General features: G+C 46.4%; 1 protein-coding gene and 1 long non-coding RNA gene across 5 annotated transcripts in view; one reads left to right on the top strand and one right to left on the bottom strand.

Annotated features, from left to right (window-relative positions):
• MTUS2 (microtubule associated scaffold protein 2) overlaps nucleotides 1-18,649 on the bottom strand; it is a 394,139-nt gene that overhangs the window by 357,498 nt on the left and 17,992 nt on the right. For both annotated transcript variants that reach the window (XM_045047752.1, XM_045047789.1), the window contains exons 2-3: nucleotides 13,604-16,054; nucleotides 5,955-6,195 (exon numbers count right to left, since the gene is read on the bottom strand). In XM_045047752.1, coding sequence (XP_044903687.1) covers nucleotides 5,955-6,195; nucleotides 13,604-15,811 — 2,449 coding nt within the window. In that variant the 5' untranslated portion in view covers nucleotides 15,812-16,054. The remainder of the gene's footprint in view (nucleotides 1-5,954; nucleotides 6,196-13,603; nucleotides 16,055-18,649) is intronic.
• LOC109496599 overlaps nucleotides 1-18,649 on the top strand; it is a 64,418-nt gene that overhangs the window by 38,361 nt on the left and 7,408 nt on the right. For all 3 annotated transcript variants that reach the window (XR_002152762.3, XR_002740493.2, XR_006591148.1), the window contains one exon: nucleotides 1,241-1,474. This is a non-coding gene — a long non-coding RNA (uncharacterized LOC109496599). The remainder of the gene's footprint in view (nucleotides 1-1,240; nucleotides 1,475-18,649) is intronic.

Here is an 18,649-nt window from a genome sequence, read left to right as displayed (position 1 = left end):
TTAAATTTTGGTAAAATCCATTAATAAAATTTAAATTCCCCATGCCTCCCAGATCTAGGCTTTCAGTGTCCAAAGAGTTTCAAAACCTTCTATACTCTTTCATATACTTCTTCAGCCTGAACCTACAGTGACCACTGTAAACGGTCACTGGCATTATACTAAGGCAGATGGCAACAAACTTTTTTCTTAAAGGGCCAGAGAGTAAATATTTCAGGCTCATGGGCAATATCTTGTCTCAGCTCTGAAAGCAGCCATAAGCAAAAGGTTGAGCAAATGGGTGTGGCTGTGTTCCAGTAACATTGACTTACAAAAACAGCTGTCCAGCCCGTAGGCCATGGTCTGCCAGAAAATCAACAAACATTGGTCCTAAGCTTGTGTTCGAAAATAAAGATACTGCAGAGTAGTATGATTTAACACAGGCAGTTCAAGTACGTAGTCTAGCAAAGGGGTTAAGAACATGAACACGGAGACAGGCTTGAGGTCAGCTCTCTGCACTGTGGTTTATAAACTGCAGGGAGATAAGTTATTTCGCCTAAGTTTCACTCATTTCACTTTTAATACAAAAACAAGGATCGCACCTAAGTCAAGGTGGGCGCAGCACGTGTTACTCGAACTCTCTGGCCACATTCCTTAACCCCATTAACACCTCTGCAGCAGGAAGCTGGATATTCACATGAAGCATTAGGAGCGAACACACAAATATTCACGATGATTACAGCCAGGCAGTGCCACCAAATGAATGAAAACCTTTTGTTTTCATAGGTTTTTGAATTTTAGAATTACATAGCTGGGGACTCTTGACTCTTCTTTATTTATCAGTTATATTTTCTTGTTTGTAAACTAATTGTGTATGCCAATCTGTTGGAATCTGGATGGTTTCCTTCCTGATTTAGCTGACTGCTTCAAAACAAAGAGAAGGCAATTATTTTTAAGTTTATATATTTATTTTTAGAGAGAGACCGGGGGGAGGGGTGGCAGAGAGAGAGAGAGAATCCCAAAGAGGCTCTGCACTGTCAGCACAGAAGCCGATGTGGGGCTCGAACTCACGGACTGTGAGATCATGACCTGAGCCGAAAACAAGAGTCGGTCGCTCCACCGACTGAGTCACCCAGGCGCCCCAGAAGACACTTTTAACGTAGACAGATCTGTCCGTGTTTACTTTTGTGATCTGGGATGACACATAGTAAATGTGCGTCCAGGGATTACTGAATAAATGAATACGTTTTCTTTTTCTCCACAGCCCTGTGAATTATAGTGTTGGGTGAACCACACTCTCCCCAGCTGGAAGACTTTTTGCAGTGAAGGAACAAACCGAGAGACTCCCTACCGAGGTGGTCAGCAGGAAGTCATGGCAGGAGTGAGCATTCAGACCGCTTTAATGTGGTATCCTAGCTGTCTGGCTTTTCTTTGTCCTTTTTCCTCCAGAAGGATGGTATGCAGATATTTCCCTTCATTTCCTGGGAGAGTCTGACGGGTAAGCCCTCCTAGCCCTCAAATGAAGAGATACTATTAACAGTTTTTTACTGGATCATGACTTTGGTTCTGCATTTAATGGACCCTCATGAAATTAAAGAAAAAAAAAAGATTGTGTTTGATGTAAAGGGGAGTATCTCCTAGGAAAACATGAAGAAAGATGGAAGGATTTTTGCAGAAAGAAAAGAAATAATTGGGGGTGGGGCACGTGGGTGGCTCAGTCAGTTAAGCAACCAACTTCGGCTCAGGTCATGATCTTGAGGTTCGTGAGTTCGAACCCCGTGTCCAGCTCTGCACTGACAGCTCAGACCCTGGAGCCCCCTTCGGATTCTGTGTCTCCCTCTCTCTCTCTCTGTCCCTCTCTCATTCGCTATTTGTGTCTTCCTCTCTCTCTCTCTCTCTCTCAAAACTAAACATTGGGGGGAAAAAGCAATCAGGCATATTGCCAGAGCAGGTCCTGGTAGCCTGGGGGCGGGGGGGGGGGGGGGGGGGACTCTAGCCAAGTTGCCCAAGACGGGAGAGGGCCTGCTGCCTGGAATAAGCCAGCTAGGCCAAGCAAAGGGCCACCGGCCTGGCTCCGGGGCTCCGGGGCCAATGGGAACACAGCCATCCCCCAAAAGCTCTGGAGCAAGAACTCCTCACTGTCTGTCCCTGAGCCTATGCTGGGCGGTCCTCCCAACAGCACTAAGAAAGGATTTCACATTTTCAGTGTCCCATAGGAGTGACACTCAACGTTGTCCCAAGGCTTTGTTGGGTCCCTAATGATGACCCATGCGGACACAATCTCTCTAAATTAAGACCAGATGCCCATGAGAAAGGACTGGAGTCTTGAAGGAGCTGGGACGGAAGAGTCCCTTGTAGGTATGTGCACTTCTGGAGGCCGAGCTGACCTCTGAGGAAGTGTCACCCTCACCACAAATGTGTGAACACAAATAAGTCATCGTCAGAGGGAACTCAGAATGCCTGTCTCTCTTCCCGGTAGTTGTATTTTTGTGCCACTGGTACATTCTTAAAGACCTTTCATGCCTCAAAACTTGACTGTTGTTAGATAAATCTCAACTAAGTTTATTTTTTAGCACTTTTCAGTTTTTCCAAATTTTATGTGTGAAGTAAAACCATTAATATGTTAGATCATGCAATTTCTTTTTTTTTAGTTTTTTCTTTAATGTTTTTATTTATTTTTGAGACAGAGAGAGACAGAACATGAACAGGGGAGGGTCAGAGAGAGGGAGACACAGAATCTGAAACAGGCTCCAGGCTCTGAGCCGTCAGCACAGAGCCCGATGCGGGGCTCGAACCCAGAGACCGCAAGATCATGACCTGAGCCGAAGTCGGCCGCTTACCCGACTGAGCCACCCAGGCGGCCCTAGATCCTGCTATTTCAAAGCGCATAATTCAAACCCACATCAAGTGTTTAAGTCACCTGGGAAGGTGAAGGTGAGATGGCACCGGAGAGTGGCGGCCCAGCAGAGGGAGCGTCAGGCTTTGCCCACCATCCATCCACGGACAAACGAACACTTTGGCATCTCCAGCCGGTCCTGTCCTCTCAACGCTGGCCTCCTAGATGCAATGCTTTAGGGTCTAGGATGGCGAAACGCTTGTCAACCACAACACGCCCTGAATTAGCTCCCACCCTCCCCTTCCTCACCAGCTTCAATCCCACTCTCCGAATGGCAACTCCGCTCCCCAGGAGTCACCTTACACTGCGCTTTTTCTCTCACCTCCTGTGTGCAGTCAGTCAGGAACCCCGTTGTGCTCTACCTTCTCACTGTGCCCCGTCACTGCCTGGACCACTGTGCCACCTCCTGTCTGTTCCCCCTGCGTCACCCTCTGTCCTTGTAGAGCGTGCCTTCAACACGGGATTCAGAGAGATCCTGGGTCCACAAAAGCCAGACCACGCTGCCCTGACTCCGAAGCCTCCAATGGTTTTCTCACTCAGGGTAAATAAGAGTCCAATCCTTATAATGGCTCTTAGGCCTTAAGCATCCCCCTCCCAACATCCCTCCCACCCCCCAAGACCCCCCCCCCCACACACACACACAGGGCCAACCCCCTCACTTCCCTCCTCTCCTACTCACTCTGCTCTAGCCTCCTGGCCTTCTTGCCACCTCAGGCCTGGACACAGGCTCCTCCCTCTGCCTGGATACTCTACCCCAGACAGCCACATGGTTCCTTCCCTCACCTCCTTTGGGGACTGGTTTAAGGGTCTGAGGATCTTCTCAGAGGCCTTTTCCAACTACCCTATTGAAAATTGTAATTCCCCTTCTCTAAAGTTTCATTTCCTTCAGTACTAGCTATTTCTCCCAACAGACCATGTAAATTATCTGCAATTATTAAAAAAAAAAATGGCTGCCCCCATTGTAAAACTCAAGTTCCACAGGGGCAAGGATTTTTGTCTGTTGTCACTGTTCTATCCCCCACACCTAGGACCGTGCTGCATGCAACAGTCCCTCAATAATAGTTCTTGAGTGAGGGACTGAATCACATAATTAACTTGCAGCAGGTCTGATAATAACAGATAGTCCCATCACAATGTACATCTATCATGAGAACAATCAAACATAATTTGACCTTTATAGAGGTGTTTGTAAAAAAAAAAAAAAACTATTAAGAAAAGCTACTTAAAAATTATAATGCAACAATAATTACCTGAGTAAATGATGATTCATGAAGTAATATAATGGAAAATAGCTTTAAAAATGTTCCCTTCCACTGATAATAAAAGAAATGCAATAATAATGCAAGGGGGAGGCGTAGTGGTGGTAATTCTCAATACTGGCAAGGGGATGGCAAGAAGAAGCACTTCCAAGAAACACTAGTGAAAAAAATCGTTGTTACAGGTTTTCTAGAAAATTCCTTGGCCTTAAAAAAAATGTTTGGATATGCTTTTATCCAATCATTACACTTCAAATCACCTATCCTAAGAAAACAATAGGGAAGAAGACGCATAAGTATACACAAAGACACAAATCACAACATTACTGGAAACAGTTGTAAGTAAGCAGAACTCAACTGCCAGGAATTGGACGTTCTGACATTATTCCCCACCTTCCCCCATTCTTCCCACTTCCTCAAAGAGGCTGTCCCTGCAGTACCTCTGTCCCATGCATATCATTCTTCTGGGTGTAATTTCTCAAAACGGTATATTCCTTGCTTTCATACTTACAGGTATGTATTTATTTTGTGCTTTTTTTTTTTTTTTTTGGTCTATTTCATCCATTAGACTGTAAGACGCATAAAGGGAGGAACTCTCTGATTTGTTCACCAGTGCAATTCTAAATTTACAACTTCTGGCACGAAATAAGCACCCAAGACTTGTTGAATAAATGGATAAATGAACAAAGCAGAATATTACGCTGCCACCAAAATATTTCTGAAACACCAATGGCCTAGGAAATGCCTACAATACGATATTAGTAGAAAGAAACACAAGTCACATTCAGCATCATTTCAACTATCGGAAAATGGACAGAAAAAAATCACACTGGAAGAAAACGAAAACAAAAAAACCCCGTAATAGCAACTCTGGCTGGCTGCTAAAAATACAGAAGTATTATGCATTCCTTTTCTATATTTTTCTATATTCACAATGTTTCACAGTGTTACACAACTAGTAAGATAATACAGAAAGCCTAGAGGAAACCACACGAGCAGAAGCATGGTGAGGGCAAACAAGTGCGTGCAGAGAGCTTCAGGGGGTGGCACCTGCCTGCACCTGCTGAGCAGGGGCAGGATTATGGGCCGGTCCGGACTCGTGGACAGACGAAGAGGGACGTGGTCGGCGCTGGACCGTAGGAAGGTCTCCCTGACAAACTACAGCCTACTATCTGTTTTTGTGAATTAAGCTGTATTGGAACACAGCTACGTTCATTCACTGGGGTACTGTCTGTGGCTGCTCTCATGCCAAGTAGTTACAACCCACACCATTACGGCCCGGAAAGCCTAAAACACTTACTGTACGGCCCCTTACAGAAAATCTCCCCCGGCCCCTGGTCTAGAGGATCTACTGGAGAAAGGAGAAATTACAAGAAGTAAGGAGGTGGCTGCAAAGGCCATCGTTTTCTTTTTTTTTTCTTAAAAAAAAATTTAATGTTTATTTTTGAGAGACAGAGAGAGAGAGACAGAGCATGAGCAGGGGAGGGGCAGAGAGAGAGGGAGACACAGAACCCAGGCTCCGAGCTGTCAGCACAGAGCCCAACACAGGGCTCGAACTCACGGACCGTGAGATCGTGACCTGAGCTGAAGTCGGACGCCCAACCAACCACCCGGGCGCCCCAAAGGCCATCATTTTCAAGGTAACATGGAATGTGATGGTGGCAGACAGAGGGGTCTTGACAAGTATCTGTATGGACAGTCAGATGGGCAGAAGAAGGCTCCTCTCAAGGGGTGAGAGGCATTCCTACTTTAGGCAGCTACTGCCATTTCATGTAATTACTATTTAATCGTGCTGCAGGACAAGCAGTCGCCGTTGGATCGCTTACCTGCCGAATCGGGGCTGTAGAGGCCGGCAGCTGCCGCGATGGGTCCTGGTGGGTGGATGGCACTCGCTGAGGACCTCTGACTCGCGATCAGGATCCTGCTCTTTGCAGACGGTAAACGGGACATTGCACCCAATCCCAACTGGGGCTTAAGGAGCATGGCCGATCGGTAGAAAGTTGGAGGAACTTCATAATGAGTATAGGACGGACTGCAAAATTCTTCTTTTCCGGGGCGTTCTGTCACCTACAATGAATGACCAGAAGCTTCATGAAAAGGAGCGCACATCATTGGATGAGCACGGAACATGGTCAGGAGACCAAGGCTCCAGCAAAGGCCACTCTGGCACCACTGAGTTGCCCCACCACTGACCACTTAGCTTCTCTGGACCCCAGACTCTTCATCTCTAAGTTAACAGCACAACTGGATGACCTCTCAGGTCTCTTCCAGTTCTAACACTCTATGAATCCAAATTTCACTGGGGGGAAAAAAAAGAACTCACTGTATAAGACTTTTAAATTTGATTGCTTCAAAATCGTTAGAATCTGTGCAAATAGCCAATCTATACATAATCTCAATGAAACAGAGAAAGAGTTTAGCAAATGTGCATAGAATTATGAAAGTTTCATTATTCCTTTCTAAAAAAAATTTTTTTTAACGTTTATTTATTACAGAGAGAGAGAGAGAGAGAGAGAGAGAGAGAGAGAGAGAGACGGAGCATGAACAGGGGAGGGACAGAGAGAGGTAGAGACACAGAATCAGAAGCAGGCTCCAGGCTCTGAGCTGTCAGCCCAGAGCCTGATGCGGGGCTTGAACCCACTGTATGGTGAAAACAGATACAAAGTTTTCCTTAAACTGACATTATTGAAACAAAAGATTAGACCTTTAAAGTTTTATCATAACCACACTGTAACATATACTGCTATAGAAGACAGACTGAATTCAGGCCCCAACAAATTATATTCTTGCAAAAGACATCCTACCTATGTCTTTTATTCTTGCAAAAGACATATATTCTTGCAAAAGACATCCTGCTCTCCAATAACATTTTGACCATTCCCTACTTACCCTCTTACTATCAACCTTTGGCTTTTCTTTTTCTTTTTTTCTTTCTTTCTTTTTTTTTTTTTTTTACTGTTTATTTTTAAGACAGACAGAGACAGTGCATGAGTGGGGGTGGGGCAGAGAGAGAAGGAGACACAGAATCTGAAGCAGGCTCCAGGCTCCGAGCTGTCAGCACAGAGCCTGACAAGGGGCTCGAACCCACGAACCGTGAGATCATGACCTGAGCCGAAGTCGGCCGCTTACCCGACTGAGCCACCCAGGCACCCTACGACTTTTCTATTATACTTACATTTCCTCTATTTTTCATTGTAATTTCTCGAAGTTTGGTGCCACTACTCTTTGCTTCTAGCAGGTGCTCTCACGAAGAAATGATTTCTAACCCACATCTGTCAGGATTGCAATATGCTGATCTCGGTAATTACTCAGTTCTCTGAAACTGGAGAGTTTTCAGGGGTCAAAACCCCTCAAGCTGCCACTCAGAAACGACCTTATGATTTCAGTAACTTCAATGCCTGTCACTTTGCTGGGTAGTTTGTCTCTGGTAAGATTTAACAAATTTGTTAAGAAGGTGAAAAGTATGCCTACTTTATGCATTTTTGATAAAAACAAAGGAATCTCTAAAAGATTTCCCTCTTGTTTGTTTCATCTTTGTTGACAGAACAGAATATGTGTCACTGCACAGTCATGAACACACAGAGCCTGGTTTTATTCCTTCTTCTCTAACTGAGTATTTTTTAGAGAAATAATGTTGAAGCAAACTAAAAAATCCTTGTGATTTCAAACTCCCCAAATCAATCGAGGTACACAAACAAATTAAGTTCTTGCTAGAAATATGCCCCTTTTCGTATTTTCCCCGTCCTGTTTTCAGCAGGTTGGGCTGGTCTGGGCCGACATAGGGCACATGTGAATGCTTCAAGAAGCCCCTGGGATAGATACAGGGAGACGTGTGATGGCTAACCTTGACAACTTGGCTAGGCCACGGTACCCAGATACTTGGTCAAAGATTATCCTACATGTTTCTCTGAAGGTATTTTAAAGGTGAGATCAACATTAAAATCAGTAAACCCTGAATAAAGCAGATTATTCTTTACCATGTGGGTGGGCCTCACCTAATCAGTTGAATGCCTTAATGGACCTCCCTCAAAGGGCAGGGAACTTTACCAGAAGATGGCCTTTGGAATTTCACCGCAGCATCATCTCCTCCCTAGGTGTCGAGCCTGTGGGCCCATGCTGCATACTTTGGACTTCCCAGTCTCCACAGTTGCACAGACAAATCCCTTCAAGTCTGGGTAGATACTTATATGATACATACATACTTATATGATACTTATATGATACATACTTATATGTCCATCGACTGATACATACATATGATACTTATATGATACTTATATGATACATACATACCTGTATTATGGGAGTAGGAAGGGGAACCAGCCCTGATCATATATCTGTATGCTGCAAATACACTACCTCGCCCCGTCTTCTCACCGTTGCTCCTTTCTTCCCACCTCCTTACACCAAAAATTAAAAGAGTTCCCCCAAGGCATCAGTAGCAAGAAATTCCCCAGAGTCCTTAGGATAGGTAAAGCAGAAAACAGTCTACACAAGTAAGCATATTTTATCATCCTGTCGTGACCAGATCCAAGATGATCTTCAGAGCTGCTTCTGAAAGCTCTAAAAGTCTGTATTGTTCCAGACAACCAAGAAGAGCTGCCCTCTCTCAGAAGAGCCCTTACTCTTGACTTCTTGAGAAGAGCTCTCAGAAGGGCTCTCAGAAGAGCCCTTACTCTTGACTTCTCCATGTCTACTAATGCTGTCTAACCAGGAGGAGTCTGTCAATAATGATGAAAGAATCTGAAGTCACTGGGGTTTGTACTGTAAACACTTTCTCATTTTATTAAAAAGATACATGATTCTAAAATTTGTATGGCACCAGAAAAGACCTTGAGTAGCCAAAATAATGTTGAAAAAGAAAAGCAAAGTGGGAGGCATCGTAATTCCGGACTTCAAGTCATATTACAAAGCTGCAATCATCAGGACAGTATGGTACTGGCACACACACACACACACACACACACACACACGCACGCACAAAGACACACAGATCAATGGAACAGAACAGAAAATGCAGAAATGGACCCACAACTATATGGTCAACTCATCTTCAACAAAGCAGGAAAGTATATCCAACGGAAAAAAGTCCCTTTAACAGATAGTGTTGGGAAAACTAGACAGAGACATGCAGAAAAATGAAACTGGACCACTTTCTTACACCATACACAAAAATAAACTCAAAATGGATGAAAGATCTAAATGTGAGATGGGAAGCCATCAATATCCTAGAGGAGGAAACAGGCAGCAACCTCTTTGACCTTGGCCACAGCAAGTTCTTACCAGACATGTCTCCGGAGGCAAGGGAAGCAAAAGCAGAAATGAACTATTGGAACCTCATCAAGATAAAAAGCTTCTGCACGACAAAAGACACAACCAACAAAACTAACAGGCAGCCTATGGAATGGGAAAGATAGTTGCAAATGACATATCTGATAAAGGGTTAGTATCCAACATTTATAAAGAACTTCTCAAACTCAACACCCAAAAGGTAAATAATCCCACTAAGAAAGGGCAGACAACACGAACAGACATTTTCCAAAGACGACATACAAATGGCCAACAGATACATGAAGAGATGCTCACCATCACTCATCATCAGGGAAGCACAAATAAACACCACAATGAGATGCCATCTTATACCCGTCAGAATGGCTAAAATTAACAAGTCAGGAAACAACAGGTGTTGGTGAGGATGCAGAGAAACAGGAACCCTCTTGCACTGTTGGTGGGAATGCAAACTGGTGCAGCCGCTCTGGAGAATGGTGTGGAGGTTCGTCACAAAATTAAAAACAGAACTACCCTATGACCCAGCAATTGCGCTACTGGGTATTTATTCAAGGATACAAAAATTCTGATTCGAAAGGGCACATGCACCCCAATGTTTATAGCAGTGCTATCGACAATAGCTAGTTATGGAAAGAGCCCAAATGTCCATCGACTGATGAATGGATAAAGAAGATGTGGTGTATATATACAATGGAATATAACTCAGCCACCAAAAAGAATGAAATTTTGCCATTTGCAACAACGTGCATGGAACTAGAATGTATTATGCTAAGCGAAATAAGTCAGAGACAAATACCATATGATTTCACTCATATGTGGAATTTAAGACACAAAGCAGATGAACGTACGGGAAGGGAAGGAAAAATAAGACAAAGGCAGAGAGGGAGGCAAACCATAAGGGACTCTTACATATAGAGAACAAACAGGGTGCTGGAGGGGTGTTGGGTGCGGGGATGCGCTAAATGGGTAACGGCACTAAGGAGGGCACCTGTTGTGATGAGCACTGGGTATTGTATGTAAGTGATGAATCACTGAATTCTACTCTTGAAATCAATAGTACACTATATGTTAACTAACTTAAATGTAAATAAAATTTTGAGGGGGGAAAAAAGATATATGGCTTCTACAACTGAAAAATTGTTCCATTGTAATTGGTCAGAAATGTGTTCTTTCCCTGGAGACTGGCTGAGGCCATCCTGTGGCAAGGTGGGACACAGGGCCGGGGAGGTGGCTTGGGGGCCTTCCTGCACCAAGCCTGGACACAGGAGGGGGGCCTGCTGGGTTGCACCCACTGGCGACACTGACATCAGGTCCCAGCTCTAGGAGCAAAGGCCAAAGGCCAGCCTATTGATGCAAAGAAGATTACGGCAGAAATTAACCCAGTGCAACACCCGAGGCTCCTCTGCTCTGTCTTACAGCCTGAAGAAAGGGCCTAAGACACTCTGATTATAGCAGGAGACAGTCCCCAGACAGAGTGGCTGGTGCACGGGGGCATTGCTGTCCCCCTACCAGTGAGGTCTCTCCAAACCCCTCAAATTACTAACACCACACAAACACCCGTACTATCCCATTTCCTTGAGACTCAGGGTGGCTTCTAGAGGATTAAGAATAGAAAAAGTATTTGGGGGAAAAACATGCATGTAACTTAGAAATTATTTATATTTTATGGAAGGAGCAGAAGCGATACAGAAAAGAAATACACAAGACCAAAATTAACAAGGCTCACGGAGAAAGAACTGCAGACAGTGACAGGATGTTTGCCTACGTCTACAAATAAAATTTCTCTCATGAACGTGTTTTTCAGAGAAAAATCTAGGGGATCTTTTTTTTTTTGGAGCTCCCCCCTCCAAAAATTTTACTTAATTGAAGAAATGGTTCAGATGAAGAACTTAAGTGGATGGGTTGATACAACTTATAGAAAAGGTAAAGGTAACCCCAACATGCTGGCTGACCAGGGAAGTCATCCCAGGGGCCACAGAGAAGCCACCTAAGGGTTAGCTCTCTCTCGTCACAGTTTCCTAGGGTGCGCTTGTCAAAGAGCTACTCTGCCATGCCAGCTTTAAGGGCGCCATCTTGCACAGGTTGGTTGCTTCTGCAGTGATTCGGTGAGAAGAAGGGTCTTTGGTTATTTAACCAGCTTTGGTGCCCACAGCCCCCAGGGAGGGTCAGAGGGCTGCCTGTCAAGGTCCTCACGAGGAGCATCCATGTGTCCGCAAAGAGCCTAAGATCAGAGCCTCACCCTGAGCCTGGGAGGCCCAGGTAGATAAGATTTTAGAACTTTGAGCAAGACTCATTAACCAGCCCAGAGACTGACGTAGAAGACCGAAGCGGCAACCTGTTAACTGTTACTGAAATGCCACTGCCCAGGGCCAGGCTCTTAGCGTCCTCTGGCCAGAATGTTCTCTCCCTGCAGGCCTCCATTTGAGAGGCCCACTTAAAACAGGACAGCATGAAGCCCTGCACAGTGAAATGAGCCCCTACCAAAAAGAATGGACCCCTGGCCTCTCAGGTCAGTATTCTCTCTGCAGAGAAGGGAATTGGGAAGCCATTCCGGCGGGCCCAGAGTTAGAGACAGTGAGCAAGCTGTGTGATGTGAAGCAAACAGCCTGCCCCAGGGGCAGGACAAATGGTCAGCCTTCTGGGGCACCTGGTCAGGGCTAACCTTGGTCAAGCCTTGCTGCTTAGAATCGATTCACCCGCTTTGCTGTGCCAGAGCTGACAACGTCTGCTGTGATCAGTACACCCTGGAAATATGTCAAAATGTTCCATCAACCTAAGGTCCAACCCTGGACTTCACCTTTCTGTCTCTAAGAAGCTTTGGTTGACTTTTGTCTGGATCCAATACATAAGAGTTCATAATCCAGCTATCATTCAACATTTTCTGATCCAATATCTATGTCAGCACTGTTCCAAACTCTGGGAACCCAGCAGGGAACAAAAATAGAAAAAGTCCCTGCTCTTGTGGATTTTACATTCTAGTTGGTGAGGCAAAAACAAAAGAGTATGTATACCAAATGGAATAAGCACTAAGAAAAAATAAATCAGAGAAAGCGGTCTCAGGGAAAGCGAGGCATCTCTCCAACGAAATGACATTTGGACAGAGACAGAAAGTAAAGGAGAGAGCCATTCGGATATCAGGGAGAAGAACATGCCAAGAAGAGAGAGGTGCAAAGGCCCTGAGACAGCAGAGGGAGAGGGGGTGAGCAGAGGAGGGAGAGGAGATCGGGTAGGTTATGGATCCAGACTGAATACTTCCTAAAAGCTGAGCCATCCTACATGCATTATCCTGTGTTCTGAGTGGACTGGGAAGACTTGAAGGGTATTAGGGAGAGGAGTGATCTCCTTTTAACTGATCACTCTGGCCTGAAATTACTTCGGGAGACAAATCTACTTTCTGAGCTCTGGGAGGACAACTCACCATAGCACCCAGAAGTGAAAACGGGAGCACAGTGAAGAACCCGGGAGGGTGTAGGCGAGCATCTTAGCACTGTCCTTGTTCTGTGCCTTGAACTGAGTTATTCAAACCCCTCCGGATCTGTTTCTTCATCTACACAGTGATAAAAACTGTAATCCCAACCTTCAGAAAATCACTATGAGGATCAGTGAAGATTGGTAAAGATGAAATATTGTGTTGTGTGGGCTTAAGACATAGTAGGTGCTCAACTAAATGTTAGTTGTGATTGTTATTTTACTTCAAAATAAAGAGCCCATGCCTAATGCGTTCTTTGCTAGTCGCTGTGTTTTTCATATGCGTGAACATGAGATTCTCTCATAAGGAAAATATCCCTCCTGAGAGGATGAAGCCAGGCCAATTTGAACGATATATTTATTTTGGATTTTTGCCCCATTGATCTGGCTTATAAAACACTCATGCTCACTTACTTAAACAGGGAAGCCAATTTAAATGCATACTTACCTAACCTCACATATATTATGCAGAGTGGGAATTTAAATAAGCTTCCTTAGATTAGCTACATCTCATCATATCATCAAATTCTTCTAGTCAAAAATGCCCATTTGTCTACACGCTCCTCTAGATAAAGACCTCCGTTTCTGTACAAATACATCCATCAAAATCTGCGATTTGCTAAGAGAGGATATTCTATTCTTACAAGTCACACTGGAAATCCATCATAAACTTTGTGATGTTCAACTTACAGAGCGGGTCGTGGCGACAGTCTCTTACCTCCTGCAAAAACTTCTCACTCATCTGACTAAAATGGTGTCCTGGGGGCTTGATCCCAGACACCATCAACCCGGAACTGAAGACCCGTGGCTTCTGCAAGTCTGGCTTGAATTTCTCGTACAGGTCACCACCTGCTGCCTTCTCCTCTTTGGGAAGAGGCATGGGACACGTGGGCGGAGCGTAAGGAAGCCCCACTGGCACCAGCGAAGTGTCCACCTGGCCGAGGGCCTGAGGACTCCTCCTGATGTAGGTGATGATCTTGGGCCTCACGTGCTTGGGCTTGGGCAGAACGATGGGCTTGGGTTCTGTCCTTTCTTCTGCCTTTTCAACCTGGTGGTTCTCCATTCCATCCTGTGAGGGACGGGTGTCTTCAGAAGGTGGGAGGACAGGCTCGGGGACCCCGCTGGGGCAGGTGCTCTTGTCAGGCACTTTTGGGGGGGGGTTCGACAACCGCGCGCCATCGGTGGGGGGGACGGCGGCCGAGGGGGGCCTCGCACCCGCACCCGACGCGCCCAAGTCCTGAAAGCTGCTGCTACTAGCTGGTGTAGGCTGGTGGGTCACATTCGCGGTCGTCTCTGGATGGAGGGGTGCCGGGGCGCTGCGAAGGGCGCCCGCTCCCCCGGGGGCGCTTTCAGTCTCAGCTGCACTTTCCAGAAGGTTCCTATTTCCTGCAACAGCTGCCGTGACCTCTTTGCTGGCCCCTCCTTCGGAGCTGTTGCCTTGAGGGTCAAGGGGCTCGGGGACCCCGGCGTTGCTCTCTCCAACAGAAGGATCTGAAGTACAAGCCGCAGCACTGTCCACGTGCCCGCCGCCCAGCGCTCTCGCCTCACTGACCTCTGAGGGCCTCCTGTCAGGTGGATCATAAAGGATAAGAGGTACCTGGCCGTCTCCCGGCGAAACGGCACTGGATGCCATTTCGCCGGGCTTCCTGGCTGCACCTGCTGAAACTTTACCTGCGGGCTGCTTATCAGCGGCTGCCAAGGAAGCAAGGCCCTGGGTGAGCGTGGGCTGAAGAGCACCCTCCTCAGGTAGGCTGCCCGCTCTCTTGTCCTGCTCGCTCCTGCCTCTTCCCGCCCCGACGTGCTGGAGCCCGTTAGGTGACAGGCTAGGTGCGCCACCGGGGGCAGTTTCCTGCTGTGCTTTTCCACCAGGCCCCTTCCGTTCCAGGGACAACACAGCCCCTTCCTTCGAGCATCCCACACACTCCGCCGGGGTTGACTTCAATTCCTGCACGGCCTTGGGGTGGACGACCTTCGGCTCCGGCTGGGGCTCTCCCTTTCCCTGACCTAATTGTGCTTCTGGCTTACTCGGGATTCCCTTCGGGGCTGAAGCCGAATGGGGACCGGGCTCTGCGGGGGCAGAACGTGATGTGCTCTCGTCGCTCACTCTCGGTGCACGTCCCATCTGGGTCTCCGAGGGGGTGGTCTCCTTGGCTGCTGAGGTAGATGGTTTAGGATGACGCACACTCTTTCCCTCTGAGGTACAGTCAGCCGGAAGAAAGGCCGCCCCTAGAGAGGGGGCCGGGGACATCGTCTGCGGCCCGTCCCCACCACTGGGCTCAGGCCGCGGGGCCTCGGGGGAGTCCAGCGGTGTGGGCTGCGGACTCTGCCCGCTGAGGCTCCCACCGTGCTCCCTCGGGGGCACATCCACGACAACAGCAGCGCTTCCAGCCCTTTCCAGAGAATGCCTTCTCAATTCCTCGTTGTCAAGGGTCTTTGCCAACTTATCCTTAGGAGCCTGCCGGGGCGGGTCAGCGTCCCTTTTAGCCGAAACCTCCGGACCGGCCTCAGCCATGACATGCCTCCAACTTGACAGACTTGCTCCCTGAATACTCCAAGGGGTCTGGAGGGTATCTGTGCCTCTCTCCGTCGTGTGCTCTTCGTCCGGTCCTCCGTGAACGGTGGAAGAAAATTTAAAATCTTTCAGGCCGGTGGGGCCAGCCTGCAGTCCCTGCCCAAAGCCCTGAAGTTGGTGGAAATCCTTACTGAAGCGGGTGCTGTTCTCTGGCTCCCTTGAATTTGCGTTTCTAATTTCATCTGTCGGGTCACCCGTCCCAGACCCATCATGAGAGGAACGGACCTCCAACATGATCTGGTTGGCATTTGCATCTCCCAGACTTAGGATACTCTCGTTATTATTTTTCACTCCATTTCTGTTGTCCCGCAACGGAGCGTGACACGATTTCTTCGGAGCCACCGGGACACTCATTTTCAGCCCTTCAGTGGGGGCGGCTGGCCATGCAGTCCTACTTAACGGAAAGGTGCTTCCTCCGAGCTGCTACTTGTTTCGTGGGAGACTCTCAAGCTGCTTGCCGCCTCCCGACAATGTCACGTTGCAATACTACCTGAACCATTTTCAGAGCGGTTTTAAAACCAAGCATCGTCTTGACATACAGCAGGATGACTTATCTGTTAGGTTCCTGCTGAACGAGGGCCAATTAGTCCGTGAGACCTAGAGAGAAGTAAAAATAAAACCATGTTATTGGCATCGACAAACAGAGAGTCTCGGGAGAAAAAGGCATGGAAAACACAGCTTTATTCATCACGTTCATATTATTAATTCATTCACTCACTCAGCCCATAAATTTCTCAAAAGCCTTTCTGATTGGTGCCTGCTGGCCAAATCGGGGGAAATTAAAACATAAAAATGATTAATGTTAGACAGGGATTATGAAATACGTTAAATCTTAAATTCAAATTTTAAAAATCCACAGGTTCATACGGATGACGATTTAAAGGCTGGAAGAGAAGGGAAAGCTGGTCTTCACAGAGTAACACCCAGACATATAAGAAAAATCATACAGTTAGAAAAATCGCCGTTTTGGAATTATAATTCATTATCTTGGGTGTGGGACCCCAACGGTTGCCAACGGTATCAGGTGAAAGATTATTGGGGACCAGGATATTCATTCACAGAATCTAAAGGTACCAGTCTCCAGATGACTCTATTTCTTACAAAAGGAAATCTTTATCTTTACAATGGAGATATCTGGTGGACACCACCTTAACCAAGTGACCACGTTTAACACCAATAATGGAAACTCATACCACGTGTTCCTACTGTTAGGCAGTTCTCAGTGCCTTGTCACTTAGATCGTATTCTTGCTATAAATGTTCAACCTGAAGTTAACCACGAGGAAATAATCAGGCACATTTAAATTGGCGGACAGTTGACAAAGTAACTGGCCTAAACCTGCCCCCCAAATGCCAACGGATATCTACATACAATGCATGAACCTTGGCCAGATCTCGGATTCTAAAAAAATAGTGAGCGAGTGACGTTATTTGGGCAATTAGACATTTAAAATGGGTTGTATATGGGGTCAAGGTATTTTGTCAATGTTAACTTTCCTAGGTGTATAACAGTATGGTGACTATATCTGAGACCGTCTTTTTTCTTGGAAGATCCAAGCTTTTAAACATGATATGCTTTTTGACATGACACGTGGTAACTTACTCTCCAATGGTTCAGCAAAGTGTGTGTGTGTGTGTGTGTGTGTGTGTGTGTGTGTGTGTGTGAGAGAGAGAGAGAGAGAGACAGACAGACAGAGAGAGAGAGAGAGAGAGAGTCTGAAAAAGAGAGAGAAAACAGAACTGTGCCAAATGATAGTAATTTGAAAATCTAGGTGATCCACTCCACAACACCTGTAACTGTTCTATAGGTTTGAAAATTTCCAAAATAAGAAGTTGCAGGAAATTCTACCCCAGCCTTCAGGGCCTGCGTGATCCAGTCCCTACGCACCTTTCCAGCCTCCCCCCCCCCCACTCACCCTCTTAGTCTCCAGGCTGCAGGCACACTGTCCTCATCCTCCACATTACCGTGCACCTCCTTCCCTGCTTCGGGGCCTCGGCACAAAGCCTACCATCTACACAGAACATGGGTTCTCCTCCCAGCATTACCCAACTCCTTTGTAATCTTCAGTTTGTAGCATACATACCTCTTCCCCTGGGAAGCCTTCCTCACCCACTAAAACAGACTAGGTCCTTCTATGATGACCTTTCACAACATCCTGTACTTTTACTTAAAAAAAAACCTCTTCAAATGTGCCAAACGCTGAAGAAAATATTGTTCAATACCCAGCATATGCATTAGGCACTTAACATGTATTTGTAACATGAATGAGTAAATGAATGAATGATGAAGATCTTCTCCGTGATGCTATTTCTGCCCTCAAAGAGCTTAAAATCTAATACAGTGTTTCAATTTCTATTAGGGAGAGTCACAGATCATCAGTAAACCACTCATTTCAAGGTTAACGTTGGTTTATCCACTGCTGGGAGTGCATTTTATTAGGCATGGGGGGGGGTGTGTGGCAGCGTTTCAAAGGAACAAGGTTCTGCTCCATCCCCAATCCCCCCGTGGGGATTCCAAGTTAACAGCCTTCTACACCTTCCTCCTCGTCCATACAAGTACACATGTACACATTTTTCTGGGAAGCCGTTGTTACGTTTCTGCTGAAGTAGGTTACAAGGCAACCCCCCGTCTCCCTTCGTTACTCTTTGTAATTTCATCTGTTCAAAAGATTATGTGCACATGCACACGTACAGATATATTCGTGTGTATATACACACATACATACATTTGGATGGATGCTACACAGCACGATGACAGGATGAACACCTGAGAACCATCACCAGTAACACACGGCTACTTCCACGTTCCTCTCCAGCCCAGCCCCCTCCCCTCCCAACTTTAAAACAAAAGTTTTTTAATTATTTATTTTTTGAGAGAGAGAGAGAGAGGATGAGCAGGGGAGGGGCAGAGAGAGAGGGAGGCACAGAATCGGAAGCAGGCTCCAGGCTCCGAGCTGTCAGCACAGAGCCCGATGCAGGGCTTGAACTCACGAGCCACGATATCATGACCTGAGCCAAAGTTGGCCGCTTAACCGACTGAGCCACCCAGGCGCCCCATCCCCTCCTAACTTTTCACTTGGCTACCTGCCACTGGCACCCCGAAAACCTCAGGTGATAAAACTCTCTTTGGTTTCTTTCGCATCTATTACAGTCGCACGTATTTTTTACATAAATGAGATCATTTCCTGGAAGC

The sequence above is a fragment of the Felis catus genome, chromosome A1, assembly GCF_018350175.1.
Source record: "Felis catus isolate Fca126 chromosome A1, F.catus_Fca126_mat1.0, whole genome shotgun sequence".
NCBI lineage: Eukaryota > Metazoa > Chordata > Mammalia > Carnivora > Felidae > Felis > Felis catus.
The sequence above is the reverse complement of the archived record's forward strand: the minus strand, read 5'-3'. Positions and strand labels throughout refer to the sequence as shown.